The sequence below is a fragment of the Anas platyrhynchos genome, chromosome Z, assembly GCF_047663525.1.
Source record: "Anas platyrhynchos isolate ZD024472 breed Pekin duck chromosome Z, IASCAAS_PekinDuck_T2T, whole genome shotgun sequence".
Lineage (NCBI taxonomy): Eukaryota > Metazoa > Chordata > Aves > Anseriformes > Anatidae > Anas > Anas platyrhynchos.
In genome coordinates, this window is record NC_092621.1 from 9162455 (window position 1) to 9182538 (window position 20084).

General features: G+C 45.7%; 2 protein-coding genes across 6 annotated transcripts in view; one reads left to right on the forward strand and one right to left on the reverse strand.

The window, feature by feature from the left end:
- Nucleotides 1–17625, reverse strand: part of FAM219A (family with sequence similarity 219 member A) — a 97055-nt gene extending 79430 nt beyond the window's left edge. The window contains exon 1 of one of the 3 annotated variants that reach the window (XM_038170048.2): nucleotides 17445–17625. In XM_038170048.2, coding sequence (XP_038025976.1) covers nucleotides 17445–17471 — 27 coding nt within the window. In that variant the 5' untranslated portion in view covers nucleotides 17472–17625. Of the gene's footprint in view, nucleotides 1–17411 lie in introns of all 3 variants that reach the window. The other 2 variants (XM_038170047.2, XM_038170046.2) reach the window with 2 other exon arrangements.
- A 108-nt stretch (nucleotides 17626–17733) lies between these two features.
- Nucleotides 17734–20084, forward strand: part of DNAI1 (dynein axonemal intermediate chain 1) — a 137060-nt gene continuing 134709 nt past the window's right edge. For 2 of the 3 annotated variants that reach the window (XM_038170634.2, XM_072031379.1), the window contains exon 1: nucleotides 17734–17858. In XM_038170634.2, the coding sequence (XP_038026562.1) occupies nucleotides 17826–17858 (33 nt within the window). In that variant the 5' untranslated portion in view covers nucleotides 17734–17825. Of the gene's footprint in view, nucleotides 17859–17932; nucleotides 18144–20084 lie in introns of those variants that run through there. The other variant, XM_072031378.1, reaches the window with a different exon arrangement.

A 20084-nucleotide genomic window follows, 5' to 3' on the forward strand; every position in this document is an offset into this window, starting at 1 on the left:
TTTGTCCTCAGCTGCAGTGCTGGTTTCTCAGGAAGGTGGCCAGCACCTCCATGGGGAGAAAGCAGCCAGAATCTGAGGCAGTGCTGAAACTTAAGTTTAAAAAGTGAATTTTGAGTTAAGACACAGACTGAACAGCACGTGGCTCTAATATGTTTGCCCCTGATCACTCAGGAAGCAAAGGAAAGAGACTTAAACAGAAAACCTGTTCCACCGTGGAAAGGCATTAAAAAATAATCAATTGAGAACAGAAATAGAAATCCCTGATCTCGTTAGTATTGTTTCTGTGTACTCACATGGCTGTCAGAGCCATCTTCATCTATGGGAAGAAACCTTGTTTCTACCAGAAAGACCATGGAAATGTTACAATGTAATCTAATATTCAGTAAGTTTACAATGTGTTGGTTGCCTATAGCAACACAATGGCACCATCACCAGACTCTGCTTAATTGTGACTGCAATTTTAATCAATATTAACCAAGAGCATATCCAATCAGAGGTTTTGTGTTGACACAGAACTGACATTTATGGACAGCTATCGGGGTCAGAAGCTGATTTTCTAACAGGCGTGGTTATTTAGATGAGGATAAAGATACAGCACCACAAAACTGTCATGCTCTTAATCCAACACTGCATACAGGAAATTTAAATTTTATAAAAAAATGATCAGTCCTTCTGGGGAAAAAGGCTTTACGGTTTTCTACTGCCTTTCACTTTTTGCCCTGGAAAACAGAATTCACTACTTCATTTTTTATGCAATGTTTTTTTTGAGTTTTTGGAACTCCTCCCTTCCAGCAGCCCATGGTGGATAAAGCTTGAGTACTTTTTTTTTTTTTTTAAACCTTAGGCAGAGAAGAACCTTCCCTCAGGACATGACCAGATTGGGTGGAAAAAAGATTGCCTGCATTGCTGTTTGCAGCTGGCAAAAGGGGTTGTAACAGACGGCCTGAACAGGTATGACACTGAGCTGTTGGCAACAGGTCACACACACTGCCTACACCCCAAGTCTTGCACGTGGGCTTTTGGGGTGGCCCAAAATCTTGTCTGTGTGTACGTGTAGAGCTAAGAGCACACCTGCTACACCAAAGCAGCAGGACAGTTCACAAGAAGGCCATGCCCTGCAAATGCTGAATTATTCCAGCTTACCTGAACTTGTCAGAAGCCTGCAGGTAGCAAAGGAGCCACATCTACCTTCCACCCTGGCCCGCCTGGATAATTAGGCAGATGGCAAGCCTGCAACAAAGCCACCATGAGACAGTCCGTACTCCTGTTTACTGGACCTTGTAATGCAGCTTAATTTCTCCAATCCATACACCAAATCCTGAGAGCTGCTATTTCTCTTGCTCATTTTCTAGACGACATTAGGATTCCAGAAGGGAGCTGTTTGCTTTAAAAATAGGATGTGTCACATCAAGCCATCAGTGCAGTCTGTAAAAGCTGTGGAAAAGCTTTTGAAGAACACACTCCAAATGCCAGCTTTTCCTCCTGCTACTACCTGGCCTTTGCATTCAAGGGGCACGGGGCTTTCAGCATCGTGAAGAGCTCAACCATGGGGGAGCCCAGTAAGGAAAGTCCTGACCCAGTACACCACAAGCATAGCGAAATCTGTAGAAAGCCTTCTCTGAGCTGTGAGAAAGAGATGCAGACTACAAAGAGGAGCTCTTCTGGAGATCAGGAATCCCTGCTAGTTGGTTTACCAGCAAATTTTAACCCAGCATCCTGGATTTGTTTTCAAAAGCTTTAGAAGAGCTGCTCAACACGCAGCATGAGGAGTGGGTCAATGTCCCGAGTTTCCCAGCACATTGAGCCACATATTTCTCGTCTCTGGCTATAACATTCAAGACCGACCACACAACTTGCTGTGGAACCAGTGACAGAAGCATGCAGCACCACCACATCAGGTGCAAGGCAGCTAAGTTACACAGCCACATAAACACAGCTTAACCACATGCCAAGGACATTGCTGAAGAAGTCACTGCACTTAAATTTACCACTTGGGTTTCCTTAAGATGAAAATCATGCACACGAATACCCCTAGCCACTTACCTATTTTTCTTTTTTAATTTACGATTTACTTTGTGTTACCAGAGTGATGTCAAGCAATCATTTTTTAGATACCTGCATCAACACAGTTTTAATATCTCAGCCATTAATGGTGCTACTGGAAGGGAAATATCCAGTAGCCAGTGCAAGTTTGGCAGAACACTTGAGCTAGCACCTAGCATCTGAGGAAAGGTGAAAACTCAGTGTCCCAAGAAAGAACTAATCATGGGCATCCTTTTTTTTTTTTTTCCTCTTTAAACAAGAAGTTACAGGGAACCAAAGGAACATGCAAGGTAAGCTTCCTCTCCACTACCAGCTGTGGGAATCTCCAGCATTCCTGTGCACCCATCTGGTAATGAGGCAGACTTCAAGGAAGACTTCAAGCTGCTCCTCCCAGAAAACTACCAACTGAGGCTTTGAATGAAATCAAATGTATGGGTTTCATCTTTATCTCTTATTTCTCAGTTTGACTTCAGGGGCAGGTGGAGAGGAACCATGGAGAGAGAAGTTGAAATGAAAGTTTCCATCTAACATCCAATCACATTAGGTAGTGGGAGAATTTTATCAGCACCAGTGAGGAGACCTGTGCTGTCTGGCTGCATAGAAAGTAACAAAAGCAAAAAGGCTTCCTCAGGATAACAAAATGACACAAAAGCTAGGACAGCTGGGCAAGACACCAACACATGATGGGTTACAACAGCAGACCAAGCTACTCCTAACAGTTCACAGACAACTCTGTACAGCTGTCAGAAGTTCCCTGCAATAGCAGGAATCTAGAAAGAGATGGGCATAGTATGCTATCTCACTTATTTATGGTATCTTTCCCACAGAGAATTCACCAAATTTGATTAGACCCCCTGGAGGTGCTGCAGTTTCCAGCATCCAACTACACTATGTTTTATTCACATATGGATCCTGCCTACTAATGGCATACAATTATCTCTGAAACCAAAGCTACAATAAGGTAAAACAGTAAGACTAATACTTATACAGATGCATTTTTACTGCATTTACACAATCGTAGCAACCTAAGAACTGCAGCACTCAGTTTCCAAATTGTCCTGGTTTTAGCTGGGATGGAGTTGATTTTCTCTGTGGGGGCTCATATGATGTTCTGGATTAAGGATGAGAACAATGCTGACACCACACCCATGTTTTAGTGGTTGCAGAGCAGTGCTTCCACAGAGCCAATGACATTTCAGCTCTTCACACCACGAGGAGGCCAGGGGTGCACAAGGAGCTGTGAGGGGACAGAACCGGGACAGCTGACCCCAACTGGCCCAAGAAATGTCCCACTCCATACAGTGTCACACTCAGCTAATTCAGCTGGGGTAAAGGAGGATAAAAATGGGGATATTTGCAGTGGTGTTGTCTTCTCAAGAAACCATTGTGCATGGTGAGCCCTGCTTTCCTGCAAGTGGCTGAACACCTGCCTGCCACTGGCAAGTACTGAATGAATTCTTTGCTTTACTTTGCTTGCATGCACAGCTTTTGCTTTACATACTGAACTGTCTTTATCTCACCCCTTGAGTTACAGAATCACAGAATTTCTAGGTTGGAAGAGACCTCAAGATCATTGAGTCCAACCTCTGACCTAACACTAACAGTCCCCACTAAACCATATCCCTAAGCTCTACATCTAAACGCCTTTTGAAGACTTCCAGGGATGGTGACTCCACCACTTCCCTGGGCAGCCTGTTCCAATGTCTAACAACCCTTTCAGTAAAGAAGCTCTTCCTAACATCCAACCTAAACCTCCCCTCGTGCAACTGAAGCCCATTCCCCCTCGTCCTGTCACCAGGCACGTGGGAGAACAGGCCAACCCCCACCTCACTACAGCCTCCTTTAAGGTACCTGTAGAGAGCAATAAGGTCGCCCCTGAGCCTCCTCTTCTCCAGGCTGAACAAGCCCAGCTCCCTCAGCCGCTCCTCGTAGGACTTGTTCTCCAGGCCCCTCACCAGCTTCGTCACCCTTCTCTGGACCCGCTCAAGCACCTCAATGTCCTTCTTGTAGCAAGGGGCCCAAAACTGAACACAGTACTCGAGGTGCAGCCTCACCAGAGCCGAGTTCTTGCATCTTTCCCATTCTCTCCCCCACTCTACCTGGGGACAGTGAGCAAGTGGCTGTGTGGTGCTTGGCTGCCTGCAGAGGTTAAAACAAAACACACAAAGTCCAGTTTTGACCCATCGTTTCTACTGAGCTCCTGAAGAACAGAGCTAGGCTGCCATTTTCTTTGCTCTACTTTCATAGCTGAAGGTACAGCAAGTTGTTATATTTAACCAGCACTCCCCACTTAGATCTCAAAGCTACAAGACCATCCATTTTCAAAAAGTTTCCAATTGTCATCACTGAAGGCAACTATGCATGGTAATAGTAATTTGTTCTTTTAAGATAGTAGTGCTGGAATGACAGGTGGGGTAATTGATTCATTTCCACTCGAGTGTTCCTAAAGAAAAAGGTGCATCAGTACAACCCTGATGGTGCATCACTTAAAGCCTCTTTTTAAAGGCTAAGAACAGGACTGAGGACTTCAACACTTGTACTTGGCACACTCTGGATCCAAACGTGTTAAGCCCTCCACCTTGCCTTACAATTACTCTCAACACTTACTTCTGCAGCCATTTCAAATGGCTATGTTTTTTGTTATTTATGTTTGTTTGTTTTAAACTTAAGGTATGTAAAAGGTATATAAAAGACTAGCATGGGTCTTTTATATGCTAGGGAACACGCAGACTTTAGTGAGAGTTCAAGACCATTGTGCAACTGGAAGCGATGCTGCCTTTCAGACAGGTCTAAAGACTGCCCAACACCTGCAGCAGAGAACCTGAAGGGTATTTGCTGTACTGAAGAGGCACACCATGGGACAACAGCTCCTTAAGACATTCTCTCTCTCTCTTCCCCCATATCACTTGTGCTGAGACCTCAGGGACTGAAACTTTCATCCTGGAATACACCTTTTTCCATTTAGAGCTTCTGATGTACACTCATTGCTCAGCACACCCCTCCACTCGAAGTAAAGGTTTTGCTCTTTCCTAATACAAACCCAGGTGAGCTTCAAAGCAGTGACCCAAGTCAGGAGACATTAATCAGGCTGAAACATCTACTGGACATGGTTGGTAGCTTTCCAGGTGCTCTGCTAAATTGAAAGAAGGCCAGATTTACAGAACCACTTAATACACTTCAGCAGGCAGTAAAACAATTTTTAATAAACCCTAGTGGTTTATTAGGCCTTTCTTCATCCTAGTGTAGATGGATTATCAAGATACCTGTAAACACTAGGAGGTAGAAACAGGGCAAATTCAGACAGAACCTTTAATAAGTGGGTAAAATACAGCAGCAACAATTCTTCTTTAAGATTTCACATTTCCAGTTATAAATAAAATTTCTGCAACATAAAAGTGGTTTTTAAATAGCCTCCAACAACATCCATCTGGTTGCTCTAGCCTTTAAGAGAAGTATGTGACTTGAACTGTTGGCACCATTTAGAACAGAGCTAATCTGAATCCAAACCATAAATGCTTTTTACCTCATATTACCCGTGTTTATTAGGTGTCTCTTGCCTTGCCAAAGGGAGCAGCACATCTCACCATGCTCCAGCACTTGAAATGACCCCAAACGGGGACAGATGTATAGAGGACCTGGCTGGAGAACATTTTTGCAGAACATTACTGAAAACCAACCAAGTAGCTCTGATTTAGAGCACTATACGTGCTCACTGCCCAAGTACTGCTCGTACCAGTTGACCTAGAACAAAACTAGCTCAGACAGTGCTCCCCTACAATAGACTTTGGCTGTGGGCTGGCAATTGAGTTATCATCTGAAGGTCATGCTGACAAACACAGCAAAACTTACCTGGAAGCTCAGAGAAAGGGAAAGCCAGCTAGCTTTTGAAAAATCTGACCTAGCTATATAAAGTGACAACTGACACGGATCTTAGCAGACTGTGCAAAAAATGTTATTTCTGCATGTGCAACTCTTGAAGTTTGAGGGGATTCTGGTGGCAGTAATGGATCACAGAATATCCTGAGTTGGAAGGGACCCGCAAGGATCCTGGAATCCAGGTCCTGGGTCCACAGAGGACCACCCAAAAACCAAACCCTATGTCTGAGAGCACTGTCCAAACACTTCTTGAACTCTAGCAGCTCAGTACTATGACCACTTCCCTGGGCAGCCTGTCCCAGTGCCTGACCACCCTCTGGGTGCAGGACCTTTCCCTAACCCCCAGCCTGACCCTCCCCTGTCCCAGCTCCATGCCGTTCCCTCGGGTCCTGTCGCTGCCCCCAGAGAGCAGAGCTCAGCGCCTGCCCCTCCACTCCCCTCGTGAGGGAGCTGCAGGCCGCCATGAGGCCTCCCCTCAGCCTGCTCTGCTCTAGGCTGAGCAAACCAAGGGACCTCAGCTGCTCCTCACATGTCTTCCCCCATGGACCCTTCACTGTCTTTGTAGCCTTAGATCCCAATCAGCACTCAGCATCACTGCAGGACAGCAGGTGTAGCACCACAACCTTCTGGCAAAGCAGCCCTGTCTCTGAAGAGCAGGCAGATATCCAGCAAAAACTACTATTTGAAAACACATCTTGGAAATTATTCCAGAAGTCAGGGCAAGCACTACTGCAATTACCAAAATACTCATTAGTAAGTGATGCCCATTATATTTGGAATGTTTTACCAGCTAAGCGGAATTTGTTTAACATCATTGGCAATCAACAGAATTAAGTCCCGTGCCACAGTAATAACCAAGGAAAAGCATCTTTATTTTTGCATAATAAAAAGGATGAATTGACTTCAGACTTGAAAAATTAAAGGATGTCATGTTTATCAATTAAGATCACAGCCTGAAGTAGCATTTCAGGCCATTAAGAGCAGGTTCCTCAAACCTACTAAACCAAAAGAAGTTCCTGATAACAAGGGAATAAAAATCCCAGCAAGGGTCTAATACACTTTAGAAGGTCAAATTTGGAGTGGTATTTAATAGGCCTGCCTCAGCCATGCCTCCCAGCTCTCCGTGTGTCAGCATGAAAACCTTATCACCATTGCAACCAACTGCTAGTAATTCCCTGTGATGTTAATGAGTTTTGAATTTATGCAAAGTCTCCCGGCAGGTTCTTCCGCAATATCAACCAGCCTCCGTACCAATGGGAAATACCTGTGGTAAAAAAACATTTAGCTTTCTCCCAGCTATTCATTAATAAGGCAAACCAGACTTCAGTAGCCATTTGAAAATCTCTCAAAAGCAAACAAACACCAAAAAAAAATCCACACCAAAACAACTGGCCTGGAAAGAAGCAGCCAACAAGGAAATGCATCAGGACTTGTTTTTGGGTTGCTATGTAGCTATTATAAAACAAAAAAACTCACAACATGGCTTATAATTCTGACTAGTCTTCCACAGAAAACAAGCCAGAAAACAAAACGAAGTGTTTGACCCTCAAACCAAATAAGAACATTTGCCAGAGCTATCAGGACTTTGTGCAGTCAAAAAGAATAAACTCATAATCAGGTGTGGACTTGGAAGTTGGAAAGTCTGAAGGCTTAACACATAATTTCTCTACTCATTTTAGCAAAATTATCGATGGTCACTTAGCATTACAGCCATTGCCAAACTGCCACAGCTTATTAAGAAAAAAAAAAAAAAGCAAACTTTTTGCTCATGAAACAGAATCACAGAACCATAGAACAGGCAAGCAAAGTAAGTAAGCCAGCAAACACAAGTCTCTCATGCCAGCATGAGCACCTTGTGCCTCTCCAGCTAAGATTTTGCTAGTGCATTGACCACTACCTCTTCTGGACGGCACCTCTACAGAGGCACATTTGTACTAAATATTGCTTCTAGGGCTAATCATATGGACAATCAAGGGAAAACATTGGCACTATTAGAGTCTACATTGTGGATTACTAGATTACAGAGCAGAGTTGAAAACAGAGCCGGTGCCTTGGCAACACTAGCACATACATCCTCCATCTCACGCCCAGACTGATCAATGACCAGAATTCCTAGTCACTGAAAAGAGTTTGTCTATATATATTCCACATTTGTCAAACTGAGACAGCCTATAGCCACAAACCAAGCAGCAAGCTTCACACCTCTGCAAATTAAAACAAAAGCACCTGCAGATTCCCGGAGTGTAACACCAGTGAACCTGCTGAGACAAACATTTTTTGCTGGGTTGCTCTCAACCTAAAGATTTTTTTTCCCCCAAATCCAGAAATTAACCTTAAAGAATTTAATGCTGCAAATACAGAACCTTAGTGTTAATAAAAGCTCACGTCTGACATTTCCCACTGCAGCATGAGGAAACTTTTTCTGAAGAAGCATGGCTTATAAATTACACGTAGCTACATAATCCAAATGAAGCATTCTCCCATAACCAGATAATCTCTTTATAATAATTCTTACATGCACAGCATGGATCATCTCGGTTATTTTCACAATCACTTTGCCCCAGTTTTTGCAAGAGCTACAAGACATTCTTTTCATGGAGAAGTGCTTTTGTGATATGCTGGATAAAGCATATCCACTAAAGGGTTTGGCTCTGCTGGAATAGCTGAAAAGAAGTAGTATGTCTTTTTACCCCATCGCTGCAGCAGATGAATCACTAGTGCTTTGAAGAATTCCAGACTGTCCATTCAGGCCCTGTATTAACATCCCAAAGTAGCAATTCATGCAGGTTCAACCTCAGTGCAAGTATCCTAACATATTTACAAGAAAGGTAGGACTTCCTGTAACTCCTTTGCCATACCCATTCCCCTCAATCCCAGTTTGGTGACCAAAACTGGAATCTAAACCCAACTCTTGACATAAGCAGATATACAGAAATTGCGTCACACTAGCTAGAAGTTTCCCACAGGATTATCAGCTGCCAACAACCCAATGCGAAGTGCAGCTTTTACATGCTCCAGCAGGCTAGGTGACCTCCATCTTTAAAGCCTGTGAACATGCTGTTCCTACAGCTATTCTCAGGGCTGCTATTGGATTATTTTTTTTTTTTTCCTCTTAGATAGAGAATGGTTACAGAGATCTAGACAGACCCACAGACCTGAAAGTGGTTGGCAGGGAGAAAAGGGGATAGTTAAATCTTCCCCTGGACTGCATTGTAATTCTGCTGCAAAATTGCCTAGAGTTTAGGAATCCTAAACTTAGAAAAGCGTTTTTCCTCCTGCTTCCATATCAGGTAGATCCTATGAGACACTTATTAAACATTTATCACTTGCACAACTAACTGAAAACCTTTTCACTTCACTATTGTTCCACCTTTTATTAAACAGCTTTAATCATAAGATCTCAAGACTCATTCCAGATCAGAGTCCAAATATTCTGCCTCTCTCCTGCAGCTTCTCTCGAAGGATGTTGTATTTGGCTTTCTTTTATTCCACATCTATCCCAAACACAGCCACTATAAGAACCAAGGTTCAGGCACCGTGCCTTCCCTTGTACTTTCAAACTAAATCAACATTTGCCACCTTTAGGGCTCAGTGCTATGTCTAAAGATGCAACAGCATTTTGATGACCCCGGCTGTGCTTCCATTTTGCCAGTGGAACAAAGCAGCACCCCAACAACGGCAAGGGGAAGCAGAGGGGAAGCTGTGCCACAGGAACACTCACTGTACATTTGTCCTTACCTGAGACCCCTTGTGAAGATGGCACAGGCCATGCTGGTAAGGGTGAACTGTCACTTGTTTTGTTCCATCGGTATGATTACCAGCTAAGACCCCTTTCCATGCCCCAGACAACAGAGCAGGGCCTGTGGGAACCCTGTGTGTGCGTGGTGCTCATCCACAGGGACTTCTCTAGCCACCAGAGACGACGTATTTTCTATCTGCATCATGTGCACGTGGTTGAGAAGAAAATCATGCTTTCACACAGAAGAGCGTATTGCTTTTAGAAGCATCAGTCACAAGATCCTGCCAGACAGCAGATTTAAATGCAGTCTCTGGTCAGGAACATTCCCACTTGGTTTTTCCTTTCAATGAACAGCATGCTCCCCATGCAATGCAGACAGCTCTTCCTCCCTCTCTCATTTCTCAGGTCGATCTGTTCAGACAGCTCCTTGGATGTTCAGGTTCTGCAGACTTCAGAAACAATTTTAGAAGTTGTCCTTTACCACACCCCAACCTACTTGCAGCTACTGAGCACAATACAAGTTTCAGAGTAAAAGTTAAACCCCACAATCAGGATACTACCACAGGTAGTACGCTCCTCTACTACCATGTCAACCACTGCAGGTGAAGCCCTTCAAACTCAAACAGGCCACTTGTAAGATTTAGAGGTTTCTGGGTGGATTTGAATCCCCTTATCTCCTCATCTCTAACAGAATTAGACCTGTGCGCTCTAAGAAGTTGTGATCCTAGAACTAGCTTGGCTAAAAACACGGGAGGGTCTTTAACACAGAGACAGAAACCATGGTTTGCTCTCACCTGGGGCTGCATATGAACAAAAACCGAGACAAGACACAGCTTATTTGAATACAAGTATACTACATCATTAACCTACATTCCCATGTAATCAGCAAAATGCACAAGACAGAGAGAAACGGAGATCATTAGAATATCACTGCCGTGCCTGCGTTCTTAGGAAAAGACTGTCTACAGGATTTATTACACTGAATGCTGCAGAGCCCAAAAGGTCAGCTGCTCGTATTAATGAATCCTACGTCAGGAAGGACACTGATGAGATAGTGAGAGAAACAGTGTCAGACAAGCATGAGATGACACATCATGCCATACCCAGAGAAAAAGGATTCGTGTCTGAGGGCCCTGAATGCAGATGGAGACCGAAATCTGACAGAAAAGATCCAACAGTCTTTTCTGGAAGCAACCTTTCAGAAGTGCGTGAGCAAAGCAGTTCCCAAACAGCTGATGAGAAAGGTTTGATCAACCTACTAAAGCACAGGGCGTAGTCTAAAAGAAGTGGTCCAGCAGGCTGTGTTACAGGACTTTCCATCAAGAGTTACTTGGTGGCTAGTTATTTGATGTCCTGACCTATACTACAGCTTTATTTAGGCTTTTTCCACTAACTCCAGACAGACACTTTGTCAACCTCTGTAATAAAGCAGCAGATTCACAGAACTTAGCAAGTTCAGTAAAGAACTTAAAAACTTTCTAGCAAAATAACTTGCTTACAAGCAGCAGCTGCATCTTCACTAGACAGCTTGCCAATAACACAGGAGTAGCTCTAAGACATAAATAATGCTCTCCCTTTTACTTTCTGGATAATAAATAAGGTCTTGCACATTGGGGTGAAGAGAATGCATCTCACTAGCTCATCTTCAGAGACACAACAGTCTTCTCTACAAGAGAATACCTTCAGCTTTACTAATGAAAACAGCAAACTTCTCAGTCCATATCCAAGAGGACTTCACAACCCACTAAGTAAAAGCATGTAGGGTATGGCCTGTACACTGCGTGTATTTAAGGGAGCATTTCTCCCCAAAGAAGTGATGAGCCTTGTTATCCTGTGAATTCATAGTGGGTAAGTCCCAAAGCCATGCAGGCTCCCCAGCAGGCTCTCTTCAAAACTGAAGAAAATTTCCACCTATGATTTTATTCACTCCAACTCCCTGTCCTCGGGGTCAAAGCTGAGAAGCGAATGCTTGCCTTTTATTACATGCTCAAAAACGGGCACTGATCCACCGAACAATGTTACAATTTAAACCTCAGGAAGAAGAATAATGGTCAGGAGGACTACACAGGGTTAGAGCAGGAGCTGACGGATTTACTCGTTGCAAGTGGCTGCATCACCAAGACGTCAATTTTAGTGACAGATTCTGAATAACCCCACCGGGACCTTATATTCAAAATGGTGCAAGGCTTCACAGAAGATACACGGTGCGTGCAGCGTGGGGTGAAAGCGCAGACACATTTCTGCAGACTGTCTGTGTAAAGTGACAGATAATTGATCTGAATAGAAGCAGAAAGACAACTGCTCCAGCCAAGGTCTTAAAATGTCTGGAAAAACCAGGCACACCATGGTGACTGACTGAACCCCTGCTGTGCCTTTAGCCAGCTCCCCGCTTACCTCCCACCCCACAGGTAAGGCCAGCTGTAGGGTCCCCTCCTCTTTTCTTACCAAGTTCAATCTTCAGTTGGACAGCCAGGAAGAGGCAGCTCCAGGGAGGCCACATACGCCCTACAGCCCTGCGGGTGAGCAGAGAGTTTTCTCTGAATGAAGGCTTGCAGAATTGAAGGCACATGTTGTTTTCTTCTCTTGCCCTGGCATTTTGCTCACCTTGTCTGCTTCCTTACAGCCCTACCGTTACTGCTGGCAGAGAGAGCGTATGGCTATTTCTGTACCACGAGCTGGTGTCTGAGTAGATATTAATGTTGAGCTACGGATAACAAGCTCCTGGGAGGTATGGAAGAATCCCTAGAGGAGGCTGTGCAGGTTTAATTCTTCATTAAGTTCGCAGTGTCCCTTTTTAAACACCTTTCTTTGCTCGTGAAGGGATCTCCCAACATGACTGACAGAAGAACTACGTTTAAGATTTTGTGCAAAGAAGTGGAAAAGTGGAAGCAGCCTGCAGAGCCAGCGCTCCCGCACCCTTTGGCAGCGGCAGCCGCATCCCTCAGCACAGCCTGTGCTAGAATAACTTCCTGAGCTCTTCCATGGCCTGGGGAAAAAAAGGAGATTGCTCCTGTACCTCTGCACCACGGGCCTGGTACAATACGGGGAACAACAACCATGACAGAACCAAAGTATTCAGGGAGATCACTCTTAAGACTCCGGTTATAAATGACACCGCAGCACATCAAGTCAGGTTGTATAACTGAAAGAAGCACCATCTGAAATAGAAATATTTCAGAACTTGTAGCACTGAGCCATTACAAGTCCCATGTACTGCAGGCATTTACAAAACATATAGCTCTGTAACCCCTGGGCTACATTACCATGAATATACATATGGATGACATTTTCATTTTAGAAGCTTTTTCCTTCTAGAGAGATGAGTTTCTTGTCTAGCTGCACTTGAGACCTAATGTTACATTAACATACCATTTCTAAGCCCTACAGGTATAACCTTTCTTTTTGAGTGGTAGTAACTCTTGCTTTTCTATTTTCAGGTTCTCCCTTATTTTAGAGATGCATCAGGCAAAACAAAAAAAGACCTTAAAACACAGCACAACTTCCCTAACAGGAGACGGCCAATATTTCCAAAAGCTAACAATGCAGATTTTATAAGCATGCTGAATGCTCATGCTGTCTACTGACTGAAATTATAGTTCATTTTTGAAAAACTAAGTACCCAGTATATAGAAACCAAAAAAGTGAAGAAAAAAAAAAAAGAAAAAGAAATTTTCAAGAAAAGGTGCATGGAAATGCAACTTCTGCATCTTTGAGTTTTCCAGAAATTTTGCACCTCCAGGATCAGCGTGGATTCAGCATCTCAACTAGAGAGCCATCAGCATCACTGCAGGACGTGGCTAATTGAAATCCTTTGGTCAGCTTTAGCAGTCACAACTCGAGCTGCCAACCCAATGCTCCACAGCATGGCAAACCTCTGAGAGGAACCATCCCAGCCACAACACTTCAGAAGTAGATATAAGGACCATTGGCCCAATTTCTCTGCAAAGAATTCAATTTTTCAAGCAGGTGGAGAACTGGGAAATTAAAATATTGTGTTCCAGCTGCCACTTCCAGAAATCAAGCCAAAGTCTCAGCAGTTTGTGGAAAAGCTCCTCTGAAGCTGCTGCATTTTGGCAGGTGCTTTTTCCTCAGGAAAAGCGGTACTGATGCCATGTGGGCAAATGCACTTTTATTCTACTTGCATTTCCGTGCTAAGAACAGCAACTGCCTGCGTTACCGTACAGGAACGATGTGCGATCCAACACTGTCATCTGTCAGTTTGCCACCATACACCAGCCGGGCTCAGGAGGGTTTCCACATTCTGCCAAAATTCAAGATACAACCTCACCGCACTGGGCTTGGTACATTCCATTCTAACAGAAATAGGAAGGATTTTGCAGGAGTTTAGCCAACACAACAAGCTTCTAAGTCATGGGAAGAGCGTGTAGTGAAGTTCCCGTGCTGAACTTTTGTTAGGATAGGTCCGCATGTAACTATAGGCTGCCCCATTCCTACTCCAGACTATTTTAATGCACTTGCTCTGGGGCATCTTCACTGGGCAAATGTCCCTTCACTTCTCCCTCTGTTTAACACCTACCTCTGCAACAAGAATGAAGTGTTATCAATCCTTCCATAAAAAAAAAAAAGCAATTGGAGAAAACAAGCCCACACCAATCATCACAACAATGCAACAACAGGCTTGCAGTGTTTCTTTAGTTGCAAGTTAACATATCAAACCCCAGCCACATCAAAGACAGCTACCCATAGAGCGAAAGTGTCCCAGAAATACCATCTATCAGGCCTTATCACATCACGCACCCCAGCACTGTTGGAACTTGGCTCTCTCTGAAACTAACCTGCTGCCCAGCAGCTACTGAAGAAATCCCTTTTTGTGGGGAAGGATCAGAAGGATCGTGACCAGGCACAGATCAAAGAGAAATTAAGTAGAACAGAGTTTCCACAGTTGAGCTTGCATCACGTTGATAGGAAACATATGATATTAAGTATTAGGAGTAAACAAGACCCCAGAAAAATGAGTATATTAATTAACTTGAAGGGGCAGATACTCTGGGGATGGAAGTCAAGAGCCACCAGTATCCAAGACAGGAAATCAGAATCAAAACCATTCCAATCTCATAGAAAGATGCCACATGTGCGTTCCAGAAGGAATGTGTACTGAATTGCATCACAGTATCAAGACATGCAGAATAATACATCTTGCAGAGACGTGAAACACTGGTCTTTGTCCTGCCCTATGACTTCTCAGTGTTGATCCAAGTTCTGCAGGGCATCCTGTCCATTTCTGTGCAACAAATCCCTCTCGTTAAGTCCTGCACCGAACCTTCTCTTGGGTCAGCATTTCTCATAATCCATGTTTGCAGAATCAAGGCAGCTTGTCTGACTTGGTGTTTCTTATCCAAACAGGCTGAAGGAAATGACTGCCCACCCTCCTAGCTCCAAAACACTGCAGTTGATGAGAAGGTTATGGGAATCACAACAGAGCTGGCCAGCACGCAGCCTGCAGAACAAATACTCTTCTGCTCGGCAACACAACCCCTGACCAACCCCATTATTAGCTTGGAGCAGCTTGCAGCAACCAGAGATCCCACCAGGCTTTGTCGGAGCAAGTGATGCTCCGCACAGCTCCAGTCAGGTGCTGCCCTTAGCCTTGCACTAAGACACCAACACAACCCTTTGCCGGACATGAGACAAGGCTCCCCCTCCAGACACATTTGAATTTTAAGGAATTGGGCAAAAAGTCATAGATGGGCCAAGTACTCTGTCCCTGCTCAGCAAATACAGTACTGTGAGTGTCATGATGCACACTCCGTGGACACCAGACATTAGTGCAGAACCACTGCAAAGGAACCTCTGGAGGTCACCTGCTCCAAGCCCCAGCTCAAGCAGTGCCACCCTGGCACTGCTGCCCAGGAGGCTTTTGACACCTCCCAAGATGGGAGACTTGTGCTTGGCAAAAATACACACCAGTAGGGCATGGAACAAGTCCACATCAGCTTGTATAGACAGGTTTATTTCCCCTACACGAGTTAGAAATTAGAGAATCGAAGAACCACAAGAACAACCGCAAGCATTTTTACCATTTGTCAACTCTGTCACCCCTGACAGACAAAGGATCAACACTGTCAGTGGCAGGTTTGGATACTTATGGGATTAGAAACACTATGTTCTGAAAATGGCTTTCCTTAAGCATTTACCAGCTGTACCGATCTCTTAAATTTGAAGAGTTCTGGCTCTCATCTCACACCTGGAAAACAAGCTTCTACCTCAGCCCTTTAAATGGGGAAAACTGTTAGACTCCTTCAGCCTTCAACTTTGCACACACCACTGTCCCTGCAACCATGTGGAATTTGAAGCTTTTCCACTGAGGATAGGGAAAAAAAAAAAAAAAACCAATTCATGAGATGCACGGGTTATTTTGTACTTAAAAACATGGGATGGGGTAGGAAGGAAGGAGAGGAAGAGGAACAGGACAAGCAGTAGCTGCTACAGAACAACACAGCTGCACGGAGCAGCATTTGGCCACCCAAACAAACCACTACAAACCCCAGCCAGCTTCTGAACTGCAAGGAGCCTTACAAGCACCAGTCCCTGCGTACCAGGCGCTGACCAGGAGCATCAAGCAGGTGGTGCCACTGGAAATGCTGTACCAGACTTGCTCTGTCCCATTTCCAAGACTGATGACAGCATTCCCAGGTACACGGAGGAATCTCTCACCATCCACTCACTGCAGCAGTCCCTCGCATGCACGCATTTTCACTATGAACTCCATTACTTAAAAATCAACAGAAACCCTGAAGCACAGGGAAAAAACCTCCTTCAGCTGTGTTCAGAGTATTTTTTTTTTAAATGTGTGAAATCCTTTTGTGAAATGTTCATAATTTGGGCAGCTGAGGAGGAGAAGGGAGCCTCCTGAAGCTTACTACCTACCATACCATCCCACCCTGAGTCAGCTGGGCTGCACCAAGTCACCTCCTCAGGTGCTGCCCACTCTGTCTATGCAAACGTGCAAGCAAATATCATTTCCAACCCTTTACTCATATGCCCAACAAAATCCCATAAGAAACACCAACTGATTTGGGACGTATTTAAGAGATTTGGCTTTTTTGTCTGCCAACAGCTCTTCCAAACTCGCTCGTCTCACTACTACACCCACTGCCTTCCCCAGCAGGTGTAACACGGGGCCACCTCGCCGTGCCCAACAAAACCTCACAGCAAGCACGCAACAAGTCCCCTCATCTCGCGGGGACAGCTCTCCTCCCACCCCAAAGGTTACAAACCGAGGAACCGAACCGTAAAAAAAGATCAGCCTGAAACTATTTCCACAATTTCTCAGCGAAGCTTTTCCAACCCGCCTGGAGACCACCCCCAACAAAGGAGCCCTCCTGCTCACAAGCCCATTGGTGTGCCCTCGGTTTTTACACACACACAAACACACAGAAACACACGCACACACCGGGGGCTGCCTGCAGCAAGCCCAGTGCCCCAAGCACCGCTCCCACCCACCCATAGGATGCCGGGGGTGATCCAGGAGGGGTTGCTCAGCCCCCAGCCCCCAGGGGGCTGCCCGTGCCCCCTCCCTGCCCCCATGCGGGGCACATTTCGGGGCAGCCCCCACCCCCCCCACCCTCCGCCATGACACAGCAGGGGCCGGCCGTTATGTAACGGCCCCGGGGCCGGCTGGCTTTCCCCTCCCTAATCAATAAGCCCAATCCCAAAAGGGGGAGGGGGGGGGTGTGGGGCAGCAGGCAGCAGCCCAGCGGGTGCCTCCCGCCCCGCCCCGCCCGCCGCTCACCAGCGGCTGCATCTCAGCGCGCACGGCGGGCACCTGGAACCGGTCAATCTCCTCCATCATGGTGGCGGCGGGGCAGGGCAGGGCAGCAGCGCAGGGACGGGGCGGTGCAGGACGAGGCAGGGCCGTGCAGGGCAGGGGGGATGGCGGCGGGGGGGGCTCCCGGGGGCTGCTCCCGGCTCCTCCTGGCTCAGGCGCCCGCCGCCGCCGCCGCCCGCCGCAGCCTCATCGCCGCCGCCGTGACTCAGCCGCGCCGCTTCCGGGTCCGCCGCCACGCCCCGCCCCGCTCATTTGCATATTCATGAGGGGGAGGGGAAAGGGGGGAGAGGAGAAAGAGTGGGAGGGGGTGGCTGGGCGGCAGCACTTCCGGCGCGTTGCTATGGTTACCGGAATCAACTTCCGGTGGAGGGGGGCGCCATGCCGGCTAAAGGGGGCGACAAGCAGCGGCAGGTAAGGGTGGTGCCGCCGTGACGTCACCCGCCCCCCCCCCGGAGCCGTGACGTCATCCCCGAGCTCTGGCGTCATCCCCGAAGCAGGGCTCGGGGGTGGAGGGCCTGGCGCCTTGGGGGGCACCTGGCTGAAGCAGCCACAGTGCCTGTGGTGCCAGGGCCTCGGGGCCTCCGAGAGGATAAGGCAAGGAGAGGGGGGCCCCGTGAGGTGTGCCCGCTGCACGTTGTTCCAGCCTAGATGATGAAGGTGTTCACGCTACAACCATAAAACCCGTTAATAATGGCGGTATGATCCGAGCTTGGGATTCAATGCTTGCCCTAAATCCCAATTTCTCTTCTTTTTTCTTCTTACGATTTCCACATAAACATTTTTTCGGTCACTTTCAGTAACCATCATCTCGAATATTCCAACATGGATAGGCTTTGATTCACATGTTAGTTGAAAAACTGAATTAACGTGCTGTAAAGGCATTCGTTAAAGTTCTTGAAACATCACAAACTGTTTAAACTCTTTTGGATTTTCGGCTTTTCGCATAACTTTAATTACAATTCCTTAAAATAATTTTAACGTGTCCTGTACTGCCTTCCCTATATTTGTCTGTGCTGTTTCGTCTGCTTTCATCGACTGGAATATTCTTGCAGTGGAGGAGTTGTGTGAATCACTAGCCGGCTCTGGAGGCCAAAGGCTTTTGTCTCATTTTCACTGATTTAAAGTACAGCCCACGTCACCGGGGCTTGGAGAGTCACAGCAGTAAGTGGCTGCACCTTTGCACGACTCACTGCGCCATCGGGGCCCAATGAGTGGTATTTACCGGGGCCTGATGGCTGCTATACAGTTAATTGGTGAGTCAAGGTCTAGATCCCAATTCTTGTCAAGAAAATCTCTTTTGAAAACAAATGATTAAGGCCCTGCACTTGTGTCTCAGACACGTTCTTCCTCTCTGCCAGTGTTAGTAAAGAGGCAGGAAACAAGCTTGCTGCTTGCCTGTGAGGCTGCTTTTTCTACTGAGCATCATTTCCATCGGCTTTCCGTCCTTGTCCCTTTCACTGCAAGCTCTCCTATAGCACTATGCTCTTTTCACCTGTCCCCGTGCTTTTCATTCCTCTCTTTCCCTTGTATTGCTTTGTTCTGCTCTGCCTCGTAGGTTTTTCATTGCTGACTGCTTTCCCTTTGAAAATTGTCTTCCTGAGATTGTGCTCAAAGCTGAGACAGTTACCTGAATGGTATCAGGTTCTTCCCTTTTGCCATGTGTCACTTCCAGTCCCTCCTTCGCTTTCATGGCTGTGGGCTCTTTGAGTGCTTTGTGATCAATTCTTTCTCTTTTTTTTTTCCCCTACAGGTGGCGGTTGCCTGCCCTTCTTCTGTCTTCTGCCTGTCTTGTATTTTCCCTCTTTTCTGACATGAGTCTCTTGCTTTCTTTCAGTCTTTATCTCTTTATCCCAGTGACTTCAGCCTCCAGTTCAATCTCCAACCAGCCGATGTCTTTTTCTTCTTCTTTGAATGGAATCTCCCAGATTCTTGGATGAAAATATGCCAAAAGCTGTCTGGCCATCAGAGATAAAGGGGGTAGATGAAGTGAACTGGATTTCAGATGAATCGTTTGACTCGAGCTGAGCCTTAATTAGAAGCATCTTTAGACCATTGCTCTTGTATGTTTGGAGACATTAATAAGAAATGTTCCAGTGTTCAAAGTCTGTTAAAGTGATGAGGTATGCCCAGATCTTTGTGTTCACAATGCAGCTTTCTAAATAATAAAACTTATGTATGCTATGTACTTCAATACCATCCTTCCTTTAAGGTCAGAAATTTGTTACACACAATTGAGCTCCACAGTGTTTTGGGAATGTGCAGAATTATGGAAAAGTATAAACCAATGACTCTGAATCAGATGGAAGTGAATGTAAGAATTAGACTCTTTGACTCCCCTGAAAATGAGGTTTTGAGTATGACATGCTGAAGCACAGTATTATTTTAAAAACAATGACTTGTGTGGCACATAAGAAGATGTGCAGAAAGTTGCTGATGGGGCAGGGGACAGCACCATGTTAGCCCTGTGTCATTCCTCTGCGTGGGTGGTGGTAGGAAGTGGCCAACAATTTCTGGATTTATAAAAACATTTTAAATGTGGTTATCAGGTATGCTGTTGGAAGTGTTGGTTATGCTGAATCCATCGTTCACTTTGTGGCTCTTCTCTTTGAGTGGAGTGCACCCTGAGCTGCTGTGTAC